This window comes from Haliaeetus leucocephalus, unplaced genomic scaffold, assembly GCF_000737465.1.
Source record: "Haliaeetus leucocephalus isolate CR32 unplaced genomic scaffold, Haliaeetus_leucocephalus-4.0 Scaffold229, whole genome shotgun sequence".
Classification (NCBI taxonomy): Eukaryota; Metazoa; Chordata; class Aves; order Accipitriformes; family Accipitridae; genus Haliaeetus; species Haliaeetus leucocephalus.
Genome location: NW_010972665.1, coordinates 12,996,168 through 13,020,955, shown reverse-complemented (window position 1 = coordinate 13,020,955; position 24,788 = coordinate 12,996,168). Strand labels below are relative to the sequence as shown.

The window sequence follows — 24,788 nt, the reverse complement described above, 5'->3', positions numbered from 1 at the left end:
TATCTACTTTTTGTTTTGTTTAAGATTTACACTATACATCATTGTTTTGAAATCAGACAATGCTCTTAAAATACAGGTTAACTAAATTGCTCATTTTTCTTGAGCATTTGTTCAAATTTGGTTGTCTAAACTGATTACATCTTTTAGAATAACTATTATAGAAGTAGTTCCATGCATTTGTCTTCTCTAAGATATCAGTGGCCAAATGCAATATATTTCCAAAATAGGTCAGTGCAAATCACCACTGGTCATTCATACTAACGCAATGCCCACGTTCTTTAAATTCCAACGCTATCTATGCTAGAAAAAAACCAAAACAGCTTAAAAAAAAAAAAGACAGAAAAGAGAAGAAAAGCATCACCCAAAACCACATGCAGTAACCTCATTTCATTTGCGATATACAGACTACTAACTCTTCCGGTATACCCACAAAGCATTAACACCACATTTGTTAGACACTAGCGCGAGTCCTAAATTCATGATACCCTCTTTCAAAAGGAGCAATATATATGCATTCCTATGGAGGATGTAGCTCAGATTTAATCTTCACTTTTAAAGCAATCTTTTTTTGAAGTGGACTTAAATAAGTACTCAAAAACTAATGCTATACTGCTGCCTATAAAACCACTCCCTTTGTCACAACTTGAGACCCTTAAACGCCTTTCTGCATTTCAATTTGAAGAGAAACTCAGTCATGTGATGACATTCTTCAATCTCTGAGGATTTAGATTATTTCAGGCTTGAATAAACTAAGACAAACACAACAGCTAAAGTTATCTCTGACAGGCCATGTGACATTTAGACTGGTGACCCTTCCATGAACCAGAGTCAACACCTGAATAAAAATAAAATCAACATCCACCCTTGCCCCATCAACCTAAGCATGATGCAATGCAATTTTTAAGATGCCATGCAAGACAATTTTTTTCCAATGTATTTCATCCAGGCTATTCATTCTTTAATCAACATCTATTTTTCCAATTAAGAACAACAGTAGAAGTAGAGTTTCTCTTGAGCTGCTAGGAACAGTAAGAAATGCTCTGCAGAAGGGCACATGAAATCTGCCAGGAGTCCTGCTGAGGTCTGGGCAAAGATTCTCAAAAACACAAGTCAAATCATATTCTAACACAACTAATGCATTAGGTACCAAAAGTATCCTTGACAAATGAATCTGAGTGATTACAGTGGTTTTCATACCAGAAACAAAAATAGCCACACCCCAGGGAAAAACAGGTCATAATTGACACTGCCCAGAAGAATATCATCTACTTAATTCTTAAAGATGAAGTTACAGAAGCTTTGATTGAGTTTTGCTTTTTATGTTAAAAGGGCGATTACAGATTTGTTTTGTTGAGCTTTTTTTCTACCATCCTAGTGTTAAGCTCATCTCTGTTGGCTTTGGCTGAAGCACATCTTTTCAAGTCAGGATTCTGAAGCCAGGATTTGAGAAGACTGATCATTCAGACTTATAAACTACATTTCAGATGCTTATTACAAGCAACATCTTTGGTGTAACACAGTGAAAAAACTCCTCAAAGATCTTAGTCAACTCCATTAAACCAGAGTAATTACAAGAACAAATAAATCTCCTCAAAGGCACAGATCCTAATTTCTAGAACTAAAGCCTATAAGTCTTTTAAATTACCAAAACCAGCAGCAACACTTCCCCCCACCAAAATAATCTTTCAACAATTCGATGCATTGTGACCTACACAGCAAGTCAGGATATCCATACTTTTTGTTTAGTTTTTTTTTACTGGTGGAAGCAGTGGCTAAGTAAAAAATTTCACTGTAACAAAGCTCTTGCAATCCAGCAAACAAAAACAAATGGTTCCTGAGCCACACATAACCCTGGAAAGGAAACTGTGCTTGGGCCATAACATGACTGGCAGCAGAGGTGTGCCATTTGGAAGGCTGCAGTTAAACCTACACCCTCTCCGTGAAAGAAAATGACCCAGCTGGGAAGATGAAAACAATGGATCATCCCTAAGATCTATCTGGACGCTCAACCCAACCAGCAATGGAGTGGCAATTCACTGATAAGTCAATGTCATTCCTTGCCCATAAAAAAGTCACTGTGATGGGTCTCATTCATTTCAGCCCCATGAACATTTTGTATGCAACTGCAAGTTCAGGGACTGCTCAGAGACCACAGGTACCTGTGAAAAGCAGTGTTTTAACACTAAATGAAAATACACAGGTGGAAGAATATAGTTCCAGGCCCACTAAAGGTCTTGTGTAAATGGCAGGCATCTCTAAAAAAGGATGCCCAAGAAAGACAGCTCAGTCATAGCTAACTGGACAACTGAGGTAAGAGTCAAAATCTCAGCATTCTACAAACATTACTTTTCCTAGAAAACACATTGCAAGAGGCAATGGTAGCTTCTTAAATTAAAGTGATTTCTTGTATTAGAGTTTGAAACTGCTACCCTCTACTTAGCCTCTGGATCCCTTTTGAGCTTAGCTCTAGCAGGACAAATAAGCTCTAATCAGCTTGTGTACAGACACCAGAAGTATACGATGTCCGCTTCGGAGCCTTGATGGAGCAATCAGATTAAATGCAAGATATACAAAGGGAGGAACGACCACTACTGCATTCTACTACTACAACCAAGTACAACGCAGAGACATCACACATCCAGACAGCAGCATTAGGTCACAGCTATGGCTGCCAAGTTAAAGTAACTGCTGGCACTGACTCCATCCTGAGTCAGGCAGCCAAGTTAAGAACAAGGTTCAGGAGAGAATACAGGTTAGCTGCTGAAATCAAGTTAGGCTGCCTCTTAAAGCCAGGAAGTAACTCAGTGACCAAAGCTCCTTGTGACTGCAACTGGGTAACATTTTTGTTGAAATCGTCATGGCTCACACTGAAAAGTAAGTAATTTCACAGATTAATTCTAAACTGCAGTAACTACAATAACTGTGGTTTTTTCTGTCTTACTCTCCTGTCTGTTCTGCTTCTTTCCTCCACATCACCAAATCTTTTCCTTCCCTGGTTACATTTTTTTCCGCCTCTTTGAGGAATGATAGATTAACCAGAGCTACCCTTTTCTCAGGTAGATTTTAAATCCCCTGTTGAGCTCCATACAATAATTAAACTGCTGCTACTGTTCATGTTGTCACTGAGAATCAATTTGTCATTGCTTATGCTACAGGTGTTGGCAGAATTAGGAAACCTTTTTTCTACCCCCTGCCCAAAGTGCATTATTTTGGGCAATTTGCTGAAATGAAGCCAACACTTTAAGGTTTATGTTTAAAAATCCTCCTAAAAATATCTGTATACAGCATAGTGTGTTGGACACGTTTCAGCAAAGTCTATGAACAGTCTCAGAAACCTTAATTTCAGCCCTCCAGACAGAATCACAGGATTACCACTAGATTCACACAGGTATTGTATCTAATACCAAGATAGTCGAATCAAGCTTTCATATGATTTATTGCACTGCATAATGAAAATTTCACAGTTCTATGTCAGCAGAGGCATTTAATTAAGCAATTAAAAGGAATGCAACTTACATATTCCTTCACATTTTTTGTCTTCACAGCTTTGTATGAGTAGTATGCAGGATACAGCATCCCAAACACCAGCCTATTGGAAAATAAAAAGACCTTTCAGCATCTCTTATACTGTATGTAACAAAACAGTGACAATACACTGTTAGAGCAATGCAGCCAACTTTATAAACAAATCCCATTCTCTAGCTTGAAAAAAAAAAAAATCACAGCATTATAGGTTGCTTGGAGGAAGTTTAACAATACACAAAAATAGAGCAACATGAACAGAAAAGGCTGTATGCCCTGAAGACAACGAACAGTTGTGTAAGACTGCCTCTAACAGAGAATGTAAAACTAGGAGCTCTTCTGGTTCAGCTACAAGTAAAACCAGTCCTGCAGTCTGTCCATACCAAAAGACTGTTTCCTCCACAGTGACAGTGCTATCACACTTAAAGAGCCTCTAACAACTATCAGTAGATATTCAGAATCATCTACTCTTATCAGATTACCAGAAGATTCTTCAAAAGCAATTTTAAGACAACAAGATGAGTTACATAATTTCATCTCCTTTTGCTAGAACTCTGCAACAGCAACACACGGAAATGGAGGCAAGTGGGAATTAATCCAGTGTTGCTCAGACAGCCAACCTGCTAAAATTCATCAAAAGTAAGGTGCAGAACAGGGTGAGAGGGTGCCAAGCTGAGAGCAGGATCAGAAAAAAAAAAGATCTGCTCTAACACAACTCTGTTACAACACAGCATTTTCTAGTAAGTCTTGGCCACAAACTAGTGGAACAGTTCTTTATGAGAAATTGAGCAGCAGTAGTCGCCATCTTCTTGAGAAATGCAAGAGCTCCATACTTTTATTTCACCAGCTTGTTAACACTTTGTAAAGTCAAGCAATTGCCTACCCTTAGTTCCAGCTGGTCTAAAGCAGCAATTACAGACAAGTCTGGCTACATCTCTGCAGCATCACTGTTTTGGGTTTGTGTGGTGGGGTTTTGGTAGTGGGGGAAGGGGCTGCAGGGGTGGCTCCTGTGAGAAGCTGCTGGAAGCTTCGCCGGCTCCAAGTGGGACCCGCGGCTGGCCCAGGCCGAGCCCATCAGCGATGGTGGTAGCGCCTCTGGGAGAACAGATTTAAGAGGGGAAACCTGCAGTGAGTAGGGGGATTGGAATGTGAGAGGAACCCCTGTGCAGATACTGAGGTCAGTGAAGAAGGACGGGGAGGGGAGGAGATGTGCCGGAGGAGGGGCTGCCCCCGCGGCCCGTGGTGAGGCAGCAGGCTGTCCCCTGCAGCCCATGGAGGGGAGCGGGGGAGCAGATGCCCACCTGCAGCCCGGGGAGAGAGGAGCCCACGCTGGAGCAGGGGGATGCCCCCGAAGATGGCCGTGACTCCATGGGAAAGCCTGTGCTGGAGCAGACTGTAAGTGAAGGACTGCAGCCCGTGGGAAGGACTCACATTGGAGACATTTGTGGAGGACTGTCTCCCATGGGAGGGACCCCACGCTGGAGCAGGGGAAGAGTGAGGAGTCCTCCCCCTGAGGAGGAAGGAGCGGCAGAAAATAACGTGTGATGAACTGACCCCAACCCCCATTCCCCATCCCCCTGCGCTGCTAGGGGGGTTAGGTAGATAATTTGGGAGTGAAGCTGTGCCCAGGAAGAAGGGAGGTGTGGGGGGAAGGTGTTTTAGGATTTGGTTTTACTTCCCATTATCCTTGTTTTGATTTGACTGGTAGTAAATTAAATTGATTTTGTTTTTTCCCCAAGTTGAGCCTGTCTTTTGCCCGTGACCATAATTGGTGAGTGATCCCTCCCTGTCCTTGTCTCAACCCACGAGTGCTTCTTTTTATTTTCTCATCATCATCCCACCGGGGACAGGGGAAAGACAGTGAGCAAGTGGCTTCGTGCTGCTTTGTTACCAGCTGGTCTCAAACCACAACAACCACTTAAAACTTGCTCAGGACAGTTATGTGGGAGAAACATACACTTGTAGGTATATCCAGAGAGATATCTTCTACGAAAGTTCAGAACTCTTAAGTAATTTAACTTCTCACAGGCAAAGGAAGATGCATCATAGGCTTTTTTTTTTTTTTTAAGTAAGAATCCACCTGGGACACAGATCTGGCATGTAAGACTTCAACTCAAATGGTTGAAGTTTACCAAAGTAAATAATCAACTAAAATTTAAGGTTTTAAAAGTTGTGTCAGGTAGCTTTAAATAAGTGGTTCTACCTACAGAGCCACTGCACAAGACTGCATGACACTACCAAGCCTTGCTTTACTGTTAGACCCAGGAAAGAATTCTAAGAACTTGTAGCCCAATTTACTTTTTTTTAAGCAACTAGTCCAAGAGTCTTCATCTTCTATAAGATGTTATTTGCAGACTACCACAGAACTTTCCTAGTATACAAGGCATCAATATAAGTTCGAATTCAGTCAGTTTGATATACACCATCTTTCAAGCACCACTCTGGTATGTAGGCAGAAGTCATCTGCTTGGTAGGAAGCCAATTTAGAGTACTAAAGTCATCTCCAACACTTAAACATAGTACATAACAATTCCATATTTTTTTTTTTCCACTTAACAGCAAAGGTGCGATACTTTCTTCAACATCACAGATACCACAGAGGGAGGGTTTCTCCATCTTTAGTGCAAGACAAACACAGTTTCCCATGGAAGGAAGCCTGTTGCAGAGGCAGGGGGATACTGGCAGAGGTACTAATGTTAAGTTGTAAATGCCAGAAGTGAGGGGGCAGGACAAAATTATGGAAGCATAACTGCAGAACCCTTCATGTTTGAAAGTCACCTAGTCCAATCTCCTGCTCAAACCAAGCTCAACATCAGATTTGGACCAGGCTGCTTAAGGCTTCAGCCAGTCAGGTCTTGCAGACTCCCAAAGAGAGATTTCACATCTTCTCTGGGCAATCTGCTCTAATGCTTAATGAGCCTCCCAGTGCAAAGTTTTAGTTATATCCAGTCAGAACCTGAAGTTTATGACCATTGTCTCTCTTGACTGAGTAGAACACCAAGAGAATGGGCCTGGCTCTCATAACCTCCAAAAAGTAACACAGGATTTCTAATAAGTCCCCCCAAAGCCACCACTTCTCTGGCTAAACAAGCCCAGTTCATTCAGACTCTCCTCACAAGTCACAGGCTGTGACCACATTGGTGGCCTCCACTGAACTTTGTCAAATAAATTAACATCTTTCTTGCACTAAGAAGCCCAAAGTCAGACACAGTCAAATGTGTAAATATCCATCTACATCCTCATCCTCTCCTGAATGTGTAATATGTATGTATTTTCCTCACCATTTAATTTAAAAATTATAAAACCCAAGAAAAAGTCTCAGACACTGAACCATATATTTTCTTACCTTTAAAGAACAAAGAAGGCTGTAAGAAAAATAATTGGGTTTAATTTAATTTAGGACAATAAAAAGAATTACTACCTGATTGTAAGTAGGAGTCAAAGCTTGTTAATCATGTATAACTCTTTTCTAGGATGCATTCACTTCCACAACACAAGACTAGAACTGTCTTCTGGGCATGTTTGCAATCTTTGCATACATTGGGCCTTTACCCATACAACAGAATTGTTAATGGCCAATAGCAGCAGAAGACCTGAAGGGCACTTCAAGCAGGTCTCCAAGAGATCAGATTCCTCTGTAGTGGGAAGGGACTGTGCACTGCAGATCCCTTAAAACAATATTGATGTGAAAAAGCATAACTAGTGTACCATAGTGGCACTTTAAAATCTGGATGCTCAGAATTTCACAATTCATGCTAAACTGGAGTTAACAGAAGATGGATCCTGAAGCTTTTTAATATGTATAGGCAAGCTGCTACTCCCCTGCAGCAGAGCTTACCTACATGTTTCAGATGTTGAATGCCTTTTGAAAGAGTCCAGACTACTTGAATGCCAGTTCAGCATACTAATCTGTAGAAGCCTATCCAAGACCTTTCATCCTAAAGCCAAGAAAAGCAACAGTCAAAAACCTTGAATGGTTTTATTCCCCACTAGGAGAAAAGCCTGACAACAAGTTAAAAACCTCACTTCACCCAAATAACAGGAGATCTGGAAACAGAAGAAAAACGCGACCAAAGACCCTTCATTTTCACGAAATTCTGCAGCCAACAGCTATTCCTGTCATTTTTGTCCCTGCGGAATATCCTGTTCAGTAACCCATCACCTCTAATGGCTCTCACCTTTCCTTGTTCTTCTGGCTGAAGTTATAACCATAAAGTATCAGAGATAAGGAAAACCTTGTTAATCCTAATAACATAACACAGACTTTATAAGGGCAGAAATTTATCTGTTCAAAGAAAAGATACAAAAGCAGTTCCTGAACATCATAACCACTACCAACTGTCAGACAGCTGCATAATTATATGCCATTATTGGTCATCTATGCACCTCTCCCAAATTCTCAAAAAATAATCCAAAGTTATTTAGATAGCTACCAGTACCCTGCACATGTAAGTTTCTTGCTACGAAGCACATGAAAGAAACAGTCTGAATCTTTCACTTAACAGATTTTTGGTGTATACTTTTTGACTCACTTTGCTGTCAAGTAGCACCACTACTATTTAAAAAAAAAAAGCATATTTTAAAATTTAAACAGCAATTTATCCTCTGAATGTGTCATCCTCTAAAATCTGGTAGAAACAAGAATTGGGACAGAACAGAATTTTGAGAACACTGCTTTGGAAACAATTGATCTTCAAGCAGAAAGCTTATTACAGTAACAGTTAAGAAGATCATAAACCTACACTAAAGACGACCAAGTTAAATGAGAACACTATCACAGGACAAACACAAAGGTAGCTAGTTTTCCCTAACTAGAGAATCTTTATGTTACTCAATACTGGTCAAATCAGGAGTCAAAAAAAATCCCTATTTTAGTACTCACTTTTTAAATTTTGAAGTGTTTTTCAGGAAATTACTTTTAAAGTCAAAGAACAAGAAACATAACACCACAATATATCATTACTTATTAGTGTTCAATACTGCTGTAACATGAAAGTGTTAGAAAAACTGCTACTTGTTTCAAAGGGCCTTGTGGGGTAGATGGGTCTAAACTGAAAAACATCAGCACATTTAGCCAGTAATAAAAACTTCACAGTAGTGGTTCCTGTTATCTCCTTAGAGCCAGAGCTGACAGTTTAAGTGTGGCATGGTGCTGCTGCCAACTCTGGCATCACTACTTCCTTCACATGGGCAAAGCCCTCTAATCTTAGTTGAAGCTACCAAGCAAATCAACAGGAGAAAAGCCAACTTGTCCCCAGTGAGCAGAGTTGAAGGTCAGCAAATCCACTTTTACCCTCAATCTATACGTGATAGATTAGTATACAGGCAAAAGAGAGATCACAGCAGCTGACTGAAGCAGAAACACATAGAACAGGAGCAGCAGGGAGCCTGGGCACAATCACTATCATTGACACAGATAGCTACAACAGCCGAGCATTTTCTAGTAGTTTTCCTGTTTGCATCAATACCACCCAAAATTTCAAAGATGTTAGCAACACCTACTGCTATGCATTGTAAGCACATGCCTCCTCTAGTATTTCTACAGTAACTGTACAACACACTTCGAGGATATGCCCAATTATTCCAAGGCTTTTCAAATCTAAAAGCTTAAGTGCTATTTTTAAAAGTGCAGTTTGTATTTCACACTGGACATCAGCACACTGCACTAATGTAGCTGGCAAAAACAAAGCCAGTTTCCACAGACAGAAACAGATTTCAGCTGAGTGTGATGTCGTTTATTTTACTAGTAGATATATGAATAATCTTGCTTACCAATGTAATTTTACTGCCAGTTGTATGCCTAGCTATTTCAGTTTTTCAGCTGTGCTCAGCAACTAATGTAGCATTCCTGTTTTGGTACAGCCGCTTCCTCTACAGACACTTTGTTCATTTAAAGAGAAATGTTTCTCAAATACACTAGGAGATTAAAAATCAAAATACAAAGCAAAAAAAAAGTATCAAAAAGCCTTGAAATCTGAATAAAACAATGTATTTGTGTATCCATGTAGCTGTATTAAAACAAACAACCTACTGCCTGTATTATCACAGTCTTACAGTTTGAATAGCCTTAAAGTGCACAACTATTTGAAAAACTCATTTCTGAAGCAAAGCAACTGAATTTGCATTTGACTGTTAACTGAAAAATCAGCCACCTGTACACACATTGCTCTGGCACCGAGCATATTTAACCTGGATAGTAAACAATTCTAAAGTTAATGTTTAAAACAAATAAATAAATACGAACAACGAAAAAAACCCAAAACAAAAAACCAAGACACAAATGAAAGCCACCAAGTCGCTGAAAAAGACTACTTGCATCCAGACTCCCAAAACACTAAGCCATTAAACCAACAGTGCATTTAAGACTTCAGGCTGTTCACACTGCCAAAGAATTGCCCGAAGCAAGCAATAGCGTTTGGCACTTTATTCTTTTGTTCCTCTGAAATCCAGAAAGATAAGGGTCACAAGTGTTCCCTAATAGTAAAAGCCATTGAGGAAACTCGCTCAATATGAGATACTTTGCAGACAATGACATTTGCTAAGCTCCCTTTCCTTAACAAGTTTGGTAACAGAGATGACACCGATTTGTCCACCTACTGACAGACTGACGATCTCGGCACAGACATTTGCTAATGTGTGCATCTACAGTGGAAATATGCATCTACATCCTGAAGGATCACTTGACAGCATTTGGCAGGTTGGAGAATAAAAGAATCCTCCCCATCTCCACAAAACCATGGAAGTGAATTATACTTCCTTACTTTGCTGACCATGCCCAGTTCCCCTTCCCAGTACTAGCCTTTACATGCAAATTATGATAGGAGCATCTTCCATTCCTGTTATATACACACACAAGCTTTTCTAACAGCAGGTCAGACACCACAGAAATACCAGAAGTAACATAGGTGACTCCCAGCTCTGTGTGGCATGAAAGCCTTAACTGTACCACAGTATCTATGCAGAAACTAGGGTGTGATGTTGTTAGTATTACTTTGCTTCTATATGAACTATAATTACTGTTCCATGTTATGGTTAGCAAGTTTAGTTTAAGCAAGATTTCTTTTGAAGAGAAGTTTGCCAATGGAAACTAAATAGCTGAATGAAATCTAGTCTGAAGAACAATGCTTGAGTCTTTGACTGGCTGTTCTTGGCTTTAAAAAGGCAGATAGCCATACTCCGTAACAATGCGTCCACTGAGGTTCAATCAGCACACACTGCAAAAGCAGAAACATTTTTGCTCAGACTGTATGCTACTCATGTACTTGTGAGCCATCCCCATACAAGATAAGCAGTTTGGATTTTTCTCTCTTTTTTTTTTTTGGCTATAAAGTGGTAAGGCTAATCAGTTATGCACTAAGTTACAACTGCTACACATCTTTGTGTGGTACCCTAATGCTCAAAATAAGGCGTAAGAAGTATCTGTAAGAATCCTATTCGGGGAAAAAAAACCCCAAAACCCAAACCTCCAATTAAAGGGAAAAAGCAAGACTCTCAGTTGTGCCCACCAACACCCCTTGAGGGTTACAACTGGGTAGTAAGTTCTAGACTAAGCCAGCCAACTCCTAGGTTTTTACATGTCCAGACGAACAAAAGCTCACACTGGCATTTTTGTCCTCCATGTTTTTGAAAGGCACTAAACAAAGTCTTTCTCTCCAGCACCTGACAGAATTTAGTTCCATTTTGCTACCAGACAACATTCAGATATACACCACTAACCATAACAATCTATGTTAAAAGACTATGTATTCAAGTAATTACAAATACACTTGGACCAAAATGCTAGTCTGTTACAGAGACAGGAGCATGAGGATAAGCTCCTGAACTTCACACCAAATTGCATCCTGCTTTTTCTTTCACCCCTCACCTTGGGCAAGGAACATGGGAAATCCCATAAATCCTATTAAAAGAACATGTCTGCTAACAGTAGCAAACCTTAAACTCAGCAACTCCTTTAGCAGATGAGAGTTACCAAAAGGCAGGAATGCAATCAGAAACAGGTTTGTTAAAATCTTCATAGCATTCTTATACAAAGAATAGCCATAGAAAAGAGGTCTTAACAGTTAAAGAATATACCCAGAAGCACTGATAGATCTGATTAAGCACATTCTTGAGCAGAGCAAGAAGGCTATTAACCTTCCAGCTTAGGAAGCTGGAATTCTCCAAAGCACTTGCCAGATTCTTCCAAAGCACAACATAACCAAAAGTAATGCAATTACTCAAGCAGTTGAAAATCACCTTAAAGTTTTAAGGGGAAAAGTGACCTCCCTACCAATCCTACTAAACAGTGAGACTTTCCTATGTCAGGAACATTTATTTAATAAGTCCTAAGTATAATAATTGCAAGCAGCCTGATAGGAGACAATTAAGTCTTTCTCCCAATGCAGAGCTCCAGGCTCCATTACGTGTATCCTATCCACTCATGTTTATGGAATACTACTTTATTGATTTATCCCAAAACAGGGAACCTGTTGCCAAATACTCTTCAAGTTCTCTCAACACAGAAAGAGCCCTGCCTGAAACTTGAAAGAAGTCTAAAAAGAGCACACCAAAAAAATCATCTTCTGTAAGGGATGTTCTGTACTGGAATCTGTGTGGAAGTACTGACATACTTACAGGCAGGATACATCAAGTGAGATTGATCGCTTATTCGCATAGGCTCACCAGGTTTCTCTCAGAGAAAACAAGATTTAGATGCCAAGAGAACATTGAAACCTCATTGTCTCTGCAGATACATTTCTTTGAGTCCAAAACAAGGATTTTCCTTTCCTGCCATTACCGTCAGCAAAATTCACCTATAAATGCATCCTCCTAAAAACTCCCATTTGTTTTCTCCATATGCTCAAAGAGTTGAAAGTGCTGGAAACTTCATAGTTTTTTCTAGGTTGCCTGCTACTCATTCTACTTGCTACTACAAAACCCTACATAACACAAAAAAGATCAGACAGCAGTCTTAATTCACTTGATACCTGAATACACATTAGATGTGCTACCTCCTTCAGCAAGAATTAACCTTGCATTTCCAACATGCAGGCTACATATGGCTTGAAGCCTATTAGGCCAGTTCAGTTAGCCAGCAATATACCCAAAACACAAGGCACTTGGATCCCACTCTCCCAGCAATGAACCTACCGCGCGTGCGTTGTGACAGCCCTCTCAGGGGCCTGCGGCAGTCTGGAACAATGTACTGCTAAAAACAACTCCTGAAGCAAAACCCAGGCTACCCTCTCTAACAAATCAGCCTGGAGACTGTCTTTCACATGGACAAGCTGCATCAGTGCACAGCTCACTCAGTCACTCTCTTCTCAGAGCTGACAGGGCATTACTGGTACACAAACCCGGTGAAACAACCCAGCTGTTGGTCATGTATAGATCACATACAGTGCAGAAGTACTTGGGGAGAAGCTACTGCCTATCAATCTCACTAGAAGAATCTATGCCTGTGTCTGAAGATGGTGTCCAAAACTTGTGTCCAGAACAGACCAATTTTTCTTGTGCTGCTGGGTAGCCTGGGCATATTTTAACAGAAGGGTATAAGCCTGGAGATACCATCACCATGTCATACAAAAAAAAAAAAGAAAAAACCCCAAACCCAACAACAAAAAAAACAACAAATCAAAATCCACACACCACCAGCTCTCAAATCCTGTTCAAAACATAGTCAAAAGGCCCAACAAACCCAGCACTACAGAAAATTCCAAAAAGCTAGTATTGGAAAGCAAAATAGAAAAAGTAGCAGGAATAGAAATTCTTAAAAAACTTTTAGTCACTTCTCTGCATGCCTACCTATTCATCACTTTATTTCAACATACGTGTTTGACCACTACTGTAATAGCTTCCTTACTATCCCTGTACTATTTCCTGTTTGCAGACTTACTAAGCTCAACCACATGTGCAGAACAGTCAGCAGGTGAGCTCATAACTTCCAAGCACCCACACTGAGGAACGGAAACAAGATGCATCTATAACACTTCAATGTGATAAACAGCAAACACTAAAGGCCTTCAATACAGAGTAACCCTTATTAGAGAACTTGAATCTTTCACTAGCTCTTACATCAAGCTCAATTGCAGAATTTCATTCCTGCTGGAGAAGTATTAATTTCCAAAGCTGCTCACACTCAAACCTCCAATAAGTTATCTTCCTTCAAATCTACCTTAAATAATCCCTGATTTCACCTGTTGCTATGGCTGTTTACCACTGGAAGCGAAGTATCTGTGGCCTCACAGCAGCCACCTGCGGCATCAGGCAGAAGCACAACTGAACACTGAGAACTAGCCAACAATTAGGAACGACTGCATCTACTTCTCACACAGCTCTTAAGAGAAGCTGGCATGACTTTGTTCAATGACAAAGATGCGTCCCTGTACTGAACTGTGCTTTTCTTTTAATGATCGGCAAGGACTGACAGCTGGATTAAAGATGTCAGAAGAAACCAACTGACTAATTTGTTATTTTTCTTTTTTTTTGAAAAAGGTCAAACCAACTCTCATTTTCAGCAGATATTTTCTATTTTTATTTAGTACCTGCATGAATAAGCTTACTCCATGGAGCAGGTGAGCAAGAACACAATTAAGACCACAATTATTTTTTAAGGTTGAAGATGAAAGCTGATACCTACATGGATGTTCGAAGAACCTGTCACATGCCATAAACTCTATTTTAGGTGATTATGCTTTAAAAGAGTTTACATAATAAAGGTGATTGACAGAAACACATTTACGAGCTGCTTTGTTTTTGAAAAAATTCTTTACACTTACTACTCTGAGGTACTACAACCTACACATAGAGTTTTCATGAGCAACATGATCCTCTCAATTTAGGATGCTTCTGATGAGCTCCTAAAAGACATCACTAATTTAATGCAGACGAAGTGCTGAACAAGATTAACATTAAAATTACAAATTCAAGAATGAGGTGTTAAATTTTGTCATGAAGTTTAAAGTTACATATGCATTCAACACTCAGTTTCTTGGCTTTGATAAACTGAAGTAAAAAAATTACCAGCTCTCTTATTTACCTACTTACTACTTTTAAGCTTTGTGTCTAGTGTCTTCAAAATAATTTTGGACACTCCTACAATTTTTTAATTAGGTCTTAATTTCTGTATAAAGAATATGAAGTCCTTCATATCAAGGATACTCTAGAAGAATCCAGGAAAGACCTTGCAAGCACCTTCCATTTTCATCTAACCAGCACACTGAAAACTTGTTCATTACAGTAAGTTTGAGTCACTCATATGAAGTCAGTGGCCACTTCTTTTCAAAGGTTTCTCTGCTCCATGCCACAGTAAATTTTGAAACAAGCAAAGACAGATGTTTGGAGAGCCAAAGCTAGCATAAAAGAATAAAGCAAATACTATCACCTCAGTACTGCCAACTCCTGCACATTTTTCAACACATTCAATAGTCTTAAAGCTTCAGCTCTTGAAGATGTCCAACATCCCAATCCTGCTGAAACGACCAGGTAAGAACCAGATTCACATATGAAAATGATCTTTTATCCAGTACGAAATTGGAACAGAAGCAGTAAGATAGCATAGCTGAAGAACAGCAATACTAAGTGACAAAAGTTCTGCAGCTGATAGAAACAAACTAAAGCAAATGCTGTCAAAAATACATGAACATCACATCTCCAGAATACCCCCCCCCAAATACATTCTCATTACAGCAACTGTACTTAATGTTTAAAGTAGCCTCACCCATTAATGTATCTAAGTCCCAAAGCAAGATAACTCAGTATTTTTAGTGGCTCTTTCAATGATGGGAAAAAGAAATTTTTAGTTGCCTGAAAGAATCCAAGGCTGGCTTTTCCTTTGTTAGCACTAACTTGGGCATATTTACCCTAAGTTATATTACCTTCAATCAAGCTATGGAAGTAATGATGGGAAGCCTGTGCTTAACTGCACAATATAGACATCCAAATCTCACCTGCATCAGATAGGGAGAAATTATTTATATTAAAGTGTTCAAGCATATTTTCTCTATTGTTTCAGCAGCTGCATAAGGAAAAAGTGACCTGACGTATCTAACGTGAACTATGGAAGTTCAGTAATCTATTTTCAATATTAGAGGAAAAACAGTTTATATTCTCTCAAGTAAAGACTATAAAGCCGTGCTCATTCTCAACCATTTTTGGAATCTAAAGCTTCCTTCAGCTTTGGAAAGGGGCTTTAAAGCTAGCCACTGCACTGGAGTTTCCCCATCCTGGCCTCAGCCATCACTTACAGTCTAGACTCATTCCCTCTAATACCTCAGAATGCCATATAGTTAACAAAAAATGGAATTCCATTTGGATTCTTACCTTGTCAACTTTGCTTTTTCACCTTACATTGGTCTACTCGAGACTTTGGAGACGTTAAAATCCACAATCATGCCATTGCTTGCTGCTCTAAGACAGGATCTTCCCTCAACATTTTTGGAACACCATCAACATCAGAATAACTAGCTATAGGAAACTAACATTTAAAATAGGAGTAGTTTCAACTAAGAATGGCTTATGCTTGTTCCAAGAAAAACCACATTTTATTTTTGAGCCATTTGTAAGTGAAAGACAAACCACACTGCATGTAACCATACATTCATCATATGGGTTGCATTTCTTTGAAATTAAAAAAAGTGTCCAACACTGCTGCAGGCCACCCTATGGAGAATATTAATCTGGCTGGCTGGTTTTAGAGAGAAAAGTGAAGTTCATAACCCAAAGGGCCAGAAAGCTCCTCCTCAATCATTACAGATCCTAGAACCTAAGGGTGTTGTCACAGACCAGCCTCAAGGTCCTGCCTCTCCCCAGAAAATGCTACAAAAAGATAAGAATTTGAGCAAAGAAAAAAGTGCAACCACATAACACCAACACTTGAGGTAAATATTAGCCTGTCTTCTCGTCCCCAGACAGCTGGGTTTTTTGCTCTTCATCATAAGTTATTTACATCTCAATTTTTGCCTTAAGGTCCCTGATTTCCAAACAATTCTGTTAATCTTATGACCCAGAAAAGCATTTCTGAAGCCTCTTAGAACACTCAAAAACCAACTTCCCCATTGTACACAGGAAAAGGCTTCTTCTATTAAATCTGTATTTGGCAGATACTGTTGAGATAACATCTGGTCTTGTCATTCCAAAGTATACGTGTTTCCTCAATTATAACTGGTACTTAGAGAACTCCGTGAATACACTGTTAGACACCAAGCCAAGAACTGCCAGCATGCAGACTCTCTACCAAACTTATTCATGTAGTTGTATTAGTAACTTAACCTTAATGTCAAAAATACCATGCTAAAACATACCTTCATTTCCTCCCTTCTGAACCCCAGTCATTTATTGTTTTTTCTTTAGAGACTCATGCATTAATAAAGTAGTTTGAGGGGTAGGTTTTGTTCTTAAAAAAAAGATAATGCACACTATGCTAATTAACCAAAGGCTCATTTTTGAGAGAAGAATTCTGTTAACACGAATACGCTTGATTGGTAATACGTAAACAGTCTAAGAAACCAGAAGATACAGAGGGAACGTAAGTACGCCTTTTCAGAAATGTCATTTGCCAAATGCAAATGAAAGGTAATTTGCCTGTTTCACATCATCCTCTTTACACAAATGTAAATTCCATTTTATCTAAAGCATTGAAGGTTAACTTTTATTCAAGAAAAACTACCACTCAAAGTTCTATATGTAGAATAATAAAACCAACACTGCTTATATTGCATCTCTGGCAAACTAATGACTGCCAAAGCAGTCATTTAAAACATGTATTACATGTTTCTGTGGATGTATTGTCTTCCAAGTAAACTTTAAGCTGTTCGCTGCTGAAAAATGTGAATAGGTCAGCTTCTTCTCTGTCTTCTAAAACAGTCTAATAGTAAATACACTTCAACAGAGTAACACTAGACATGCTTTTAGACATAAGGGAAACCATGTGTTCTAGAACAAAGTCCTAGTCTGGGGAAAAAAATTAGCAGACAAAAGTGAATAAGAACACAAAGCCAAAGAATTAACTTTTTTAACATTACAGTTTAAGTTAATGTTACTATACTATCAAAACTAATCAAGTTATCTCTAAGCTAGTGACCATTTTCCTCACTCTCCTTTCCATGAATTTGATCAACAAGTTACAAAATGGGGAGGGAGGATAACACCAGCAGACACAGTAGCAGGAAGGCACAAGCACAAACTGTTTTCTGATTTTCCCCTTCAAGCACTTCAAGTTCCAACAGCTTTATTAGCACGAAAAACTAAAGAATTATGTCAGACTTCTCACTTCAGGAAAAATTCTGCTTTGTGAATCCTTGCATTTAAATGCTGGGTTAAAGGCTTTTGAAGGAAATTGCACGTAGTTTTCAAATGCAAGTTCCAACTGTCTTCAGGATATGTGAGCAATATTTCAAAGATGATAAACACAGGGAAAACATTCATCTAGTTAAACCTACTTCTAAGTCGATGCTTGCAGACTAGCTATAAAACACAACAGAAAAGAAAGTAACTCCCTATTATTTTGTCAGTGATAAACTGAACTGGAAAGTAACAGCGATGGCTGAAAAAGGCTCAATGCAGAGTTAGCCACTATGGAGTGTTTTATTTCCCCCACGCCTGAAAACATCTCACCAGATTGGTTATTCAGTGCCACCAAGGCCAGCCATGTTTAAAGTCAGACTGGTCAGCAAAAACCCTGCAATAACCTTTCCTACCTAGACTCTCCACACCTCATGTCATTTGTCCAGTGGTAAATTGTTACAATCTAGTTTGGCAGGGCTTTAAAATTTCAAAGATTCACAACAGAGAGATCATATTGTTTTCAGCTGTAGTATTTTCTTCTCTAAAAACCTAATACTTTCAGATAATAGTATAGGTTTTAAAATTCCAAAACTTCAAAAGCAGATTTTTTAAAATATCAGAATTTGGCTTGGGATCTTCCTCAGCCTTATATAAGCGTATCAGGAGTTGGCTCTACATACAAAATAACCAGGAAAGACAAGCCATTCCATCAAGGTTGCAGAAATGCTCAAGAGCCTAAAATACGCTCAGTAGAAGCAGACATTGGTTTGTGGAACATGCAAGAGTGGAGCTTGTTTGTTTTAATTAGAAATGTCCTTTTGTGCCAGACCATGCAGTTCTTGGTATTTCTTTATCTACAATGCATAGGACACAGATGTGGATTTCAGCACAATTTGTAACGGAGTACATGCCAAGATCATTAAGTAAGAATGTCAGACTCCACAGTATGCCTCTAGTTGTGCTCCATCTGTTTGAGCAAGCTTTAGTCCACCCGCCTGCCATAGGCTGTGAACACTGACCACGCATGCTCTGCATCTATACAATCCCACAAACACAGGAAAGAAAAGAGCAGCTAGACTGCGTAGCAAACATTGATTTAAGGAAAAGTGTGCCAGGCAGGCAGTGGGGACACATTTCTAACAAACTGTCAGAGCTACTCATTTTGCAGTGCACTAACTTAGAGAATAGGTATTGCAAGTCAAGTTTACTGAGCAGACACTTTTTGCTGTACGTATTAGGATTGCCTAACTGAGAAGCTGAGCTATTGGAGAGAAGTGCTCTGATGATTTCATTGTTCAATTATGTAAATTATTTTAAACTTTCACACAGACAAGACAATACACTTAATCCCTAATCCTTATGTATGCTTACGGATTTCAACCTATAAAATTTAAGACCCTTTAAAAAAATCTGACACCTTGGTTGATTAGAACAGCTGCACCATTATTACTGGAACTAGTTTCACTACAGGAAAGAATAAGCAGCAATGTGCAAGTGAAGAATGTAGCTTCAGAGTACCCTTTAACAAGTCTGGTAATATGTGATGCCAAAAACAATGCTGGTTTTGTCCTGCAACTTTTCATTCTCACCATGGCACTTACCTAGCAACTACAGCAGCATGAGCTGGTGCAGTTTCCTGCAACTAAAAAAAAGATTAACCTCTTTCAAGCATGCTAATTTTCATTTGAGTTGACAACACAACCAGACTCCCCCTGTGGCCACACAACTTTTGGACCCTGTGGAAAGCAGAGAATGAGGAGAGGGTGAAGGGCGGGATGGCCCCTCCCAGCAACAGGCCAGCAAGATCTGTTTAAGCATAGCACGAAGTGCCAAGGGTAACTGATACATGACGACTGAATCTTCGCTGTTCTGTGGCGAGAGAGACATTTCAGCACATCTCTCCATCTCAGTCACTCACACCATGACAGCAACTCCTTCTTCCCCACAGGTGCAGCAGCAATTTACAGGCCTTTAAACTGGAGGGACACTAGAAGGCATTCAGCATCCAAGAGCACTCAACATCCTTCATATCTGTCGTGGTTTAAGCCCAGCCAGCAACAAAGCACCAAAAGGCTGCTTGCTCCTTCCTCCTCAGGGGAAGGACTCCTCACATTCTTCCCCTGCTCCAGCGTGGGGTCCCTCCCACAGGACACAGTTCTCCACAAACTTCTCCAGTGTTGGTCCTTCACACAGGCTGCAGTTCTTCACGAACTGCTCCAGCACAGGTCCTTTCTGCAGGCTGCAGTCCTTCACTCACAGACTGCTCCAGCACAGGCTTTCCCATGGAGTCACGGCCATCTTCGGGGGCATCCCCCTGCTCCAGCGTGGGCTCCTCTCTCCACGGGCTGCAGGTGGGCATCTGCTCCCCCGCTCCCCTCCATGGGCTGCAGGGGACAGCCTGCTGCCTCACCACGGGCTGCGGGGGCAGCCCCTCCTCCGGCACATCTCCTCCCCTCCCCGTCCTTCTTCACTGACCTCAGTATCTGCACAGGGGTTCCTCTCACATTCCAATCCCCCTACTCACTGCAGGTTTCCCCTCTTAAATCTGTTCTCCCAGAGGCGCTACCACCATCGCTGATGGGCTCGGCCTGGGCCAGCCGCGGGTCCAACTTGGAGCCGGCGAAGCTTCCAGCAGCTTCTCACAGGAGCCACCCCTGCAGCCCCTTCCCCCACTACCAAAACCCCACCACACAAACCCAATACAATACTTCAGCTGGAACCATCCTGCCAGGCTACAAACAGTCCAAGAAGCTCTCCCACAAATGGCCCTTCCAACTTGAAGATTAGGCTGTATCTAGCTATTCCTTCCACACAACATGTGGTGGTATCATTACATAATTCCATCTGAGGAATTATGGTTGTTTCAAGACATGTTTGACAGCATGTTGATTAGCAAACAAAAGAGTAAATATTTTTGTACTTACTGCTTGTAATTGAGAATTTGTATTCCAAGAGGAAGACACAATCCAGGTTTACAAACAAAGCATACCCAGTTACATAAAACATCACCACTACACTAAGCCAGATATTCCTGACAACAATCCAATCAATACAGAAGCTATGGCTTCAGCCACCCGTTCTCAAATGTCTAGTAGTTCTAGGGGCAGCGGGATGTCTGGAAATGTCGAAAAACAACAACAGAAGTATTAAAAGTAGAGTAAGAGAATGCCTTGGACATGAAACAAACAGCTCCAATCTGTAAAGTAGCAAAAGCTGAAAGAGACTAATACTATCTACCTTCAGGTCACATCCTGTATGCCCCAGTCTTTGTCCAGCTTAATGTAGTTACAATTATAATCTAATATCGGAACCAAGGAACACTTGTTGAATCTTTTACTTGTACATCTTTTGGTCCTTGCAAGGCTCTAAAATGGGGCTGGGGAAGGCAGTTATTGTAAGTACAAGCAGACAGAGAAGTAACTACTAGTACCCAAGACAATATGTCCTCCTGTGGACCACTACAACTCTCCCTTCCAACAGTCATGACTGCTGACCAATTTTACTGAAAACAAAGTATGTACTTAAACATGAGGGTAGGGAGAGTGTTAAAAAGCAACACAGATGGGGGAACTTTCATTTTTAAGTGAGGAGGGGAAAAAAGTTAACAGATTACAGCAAACAGTCTGTTTTAACAGATTGCAAGAACAAAATGGCCATCTACTTTGTACTTAGGATGCTTCACATCTTTGCTTGGCACAAGAGGATAGTCTGATCTCATCCATACCAGGCTGTGACTGACAAGTACTCAGCGTGTTTACTATTAAATACTGTCTCAGCAACTGATGTGTACACAATTGCTCAGACATTATAAATGAGAAGAATGAGCAATCAAAGCAACTAAAAGTCAGGCACAGGCTCTATTAGTAGTTAACGAAATGGGCAGCCACAAATTTAAAAGCTATTCCCACCATTAAAGACTAAGAACTTGACAAGGTGTACCACTTCAAGAAGTTTTCTGAGACTCTGAAAGAAATTACTATCTTCCTGTTGGTTTTGGAAGTGAAGAAAGGAAAAACCCTGCAGTAATCGTTCTGAAAACTGTTGCAATAGCCAGTGTTTTACAACTAATAACGACCTATACTTACTACAGCAGCACCCCATAGACACAAAGCTTTAAAATGAAAAGATATTTTAATTATGTACTTCAAGTCATCTGCTTCTTGACAGGAGAAGACATACAATTAGTACAAGGTATTTCACATTTTAGATGCCTACATATAAGAGCATTTATAGGGCAAAGGGAAAAGATTTCATTAAAACGAAGTTTTGCCAAAGATTATTATGTGGAGCAGTGAATTTGAACCACTCCCCGTTTCCTGTGCATGACTCTTGGAAACAATTCACATGCAATTAAGAATTCTAATTCTGCACTAGCTCCATTCCCTAGCTCCTTAAAGCTTTAACCAAACTATTTAAGTGGAGTTGATTAACCCCAAATTGCAGACTCTCAAACTGAACCAGAAGTCAGTTTGCTTTGGACATGCATATCTGAACAAGTCCTCCATGTCTAAAGTCAGCAGAGGCCACTGTGACACACCTACAAATTAATATTTTGGTGTTCTTTTGGCCCTGAAAAATAGTAGGTCAGTCAGGAGAGTTCTGCTGCAGCCAGAACAACTGCTGCTTCTTCCAATCACCAGTCAAGACAACAGGCATTCCTGATGGCTGCCCACATATGACAGCAGGGCTTCTTGGACTTGCTACAGACAGCATAGGATATCCATAGCTCTCATACACAACAGAAAGTCACTGCACCAAAATTAAAACACTACTTAAGTAAGAGAGAACCTCAGGTCTTAGCAGCTATGTAGTGGTTAAAAATATTTCCATCTTTCTTATGGCGTTTAAGGAAAAGGTAGTATATGCCTTCTGAACTCATGACACACAAGTCAGAGAAACAAAGCCACTGGAACAGGTAAGTCTAGAAAGAGACCAGGAAGGAAAACAGATCAAATAGAGGAAGATAGCATAATGGACACTGAGAAAAGAGGATGAGGAGGACAATCTCAAGACCACTGAAATTAATACCTCTTATGTCACACCACATCTACTTCTGTGCTACTTCCCACCTTCCTTTTTCACGTGAATTTTGCTCTATAAAGCAAAGTTAAACAATAGTCTCAAAGATGTCCCAGTTCTCACTGAACACTTCCACCTTCCTGGGAAGCTGAATACTGGCAAACTGGTTAAGTCCCACAGCTAGGAACCAAGGACACAAGGCAGAGAGGATTTATGAATAATATTAAGGACACCCTTCCCAGCAAAAATAATTAGGGCACACAAATGAGTGACCAACAGCAATCAGAAAACCAAACTACACAGAACTGCACAACACATTGTTCTTTATTGCCTCTTGCAGTACGTCTGTGAATAGCAGTAGCTATTCTCTTGATTATCTGTGCTATTGGTTAGGCCTGTAGAGGACTTAAACCTCACAATGCAAATACAATACCTTAGCATTTCAGGGAAAAACCAACTAACTTCTCAAGAATCTGGTCATTAGAAATCGAGGTGCTCAGCATTGCTGATATTACCCTTACAACCAATGCAGTCTAAGTTGTTGTTAAAATAAAAATTTTCTGGTTCTGCTTCTACATAACAAAGTAGAAACAGGCTCAGCAGCCACATCTGATATACAGAAAGTAAGTGTATGCCTCTTGCCTCTAGTGCTGTGTGTTGCCCATGGGAAGACCACATTAACAAAGTGCATGAACAGCAATTCTTCCCACAGGCTCTCTCTTCCAAACCAATGTCATCCTTTGCCAATCCTGGAACACGATGCTCTACTTTGCAAGTTTCAATTACCCAACAAGTCTCAGGGAGGGCAGGGAGAGGGATAAGGACTGCTACTTATCTAGGCAACTAGATTGCAGCAGGAAAACACAGGCAGCAGATGAGAAGGCTTCCTGACAACAAATAAGGTTTTCAGATGAAATTACACTAGACAGCTTAAGGGGGATGTTTGTCACCAACAAAACAGGAAAATCCTATTATGCCCTGCTTTGGGTCATGCTCTCCTGCTACATACTTTGCACTAATTCAGATGTTTGTTGGACTGCTTTGTGAGCAGATTCACTTCATTTGCCTGGCAAAAAGTCTCACACAGCAAATCTCAGCTCAAGCAACCCAATACGCACCGGGGCCCCCACAGTCACAGACCTACTCAGCAAGGAGCACAAGGAAGACTCAGTTGTTCAAATACTACTCAACATTTATTAGGGAATATTATTCAAATGAGCAAAATAACCCATCGGTTTCAGGAAGGAACAGTACAATGCCTAAGAAAAAGACCAGAGGTTGCACTAGAGTTTACTCTTTCTCAAATAGAACTTGGACAACACATAAGATGATACTTTTCACCTAAGAAAGTTTGCCTCTTTGGTTGCCAAAACCTCAACTTTAGAAAGACCAGTACACAGTAACACTGCCAGTCCATCTCTTCATCAGCTGACAACCTATACTCACCACAGACCCCATTTCACACTCCCAAGCGTTTTCCTAGCCCTTTCAGCTCTGCCACAAGTTTAAAAGGAAAGCAGTTACCAAACAGATTTTATAGGTTAATTTGGATCAGTTTACAAGCAACGCTTACAATTTATGTGTGACAGGCACCAGAGGCCTGAGCTTCTTGGCTTTACACAGCCTTAGGAAAACACGCACTTACAGCAGGAAGCACACGGTGTGACCAAGAGAGATAACCTGTCCTCACCCGGTGATGTTTTTGTGGGCGCTTCTGGAAGCACAACGACCCTCTGTGGCACCAGGCAGCTCAACAGCTGCCAGACAAGTGTCACTTCTGGGGCAGAACCGTAGCTCCCACTACCTCGCTCCTTTCAACGGTGGTGGGGGGGGAAGCGCTCTGAACTAATTAAATTCCTAAAAGCAGAGTGGTTTGCATTACTAACACAGCACTTCTAAGCCGTCGGTTGAGGGAGCACAGCGGCACTTGGCCCCAGACCCCCGCCCCGGCAACCCAACAGGCCCCGCACGACGCGCCCCCCGCC

The 24,788-nt window shown here is 40.5% G+C and overlaps 1 protein-coding gene across 2 annotated transcripts in view; it reads right to left on the bottom strand.

Moving 5' to 3' along the window:
* REEP3 (receptor accessory protein 3) overlaps positions 1-24,788 on the bottom strand; it is a 40,648-nt gene that overhangs the window by 15,649 nt on the left and 211 nt on the right. Inside the window, exon 2 of one of the 2 annotated variants that reach the window (XM_010567908.1) lies at positions 3,517-3,589. The exons of the other annotated variant lie outside the window; for it this stretch is intronic. Within the exon in view, the coding sequence (XP_010566210.1) occupies positions 3,517-3,589 (73 nt within the window). The remainder of the gene's footprint in view (positions 1-3,516; positions 3,590-24,788) is intronic. 2 annotated transcript variants of the gene reach the window in all.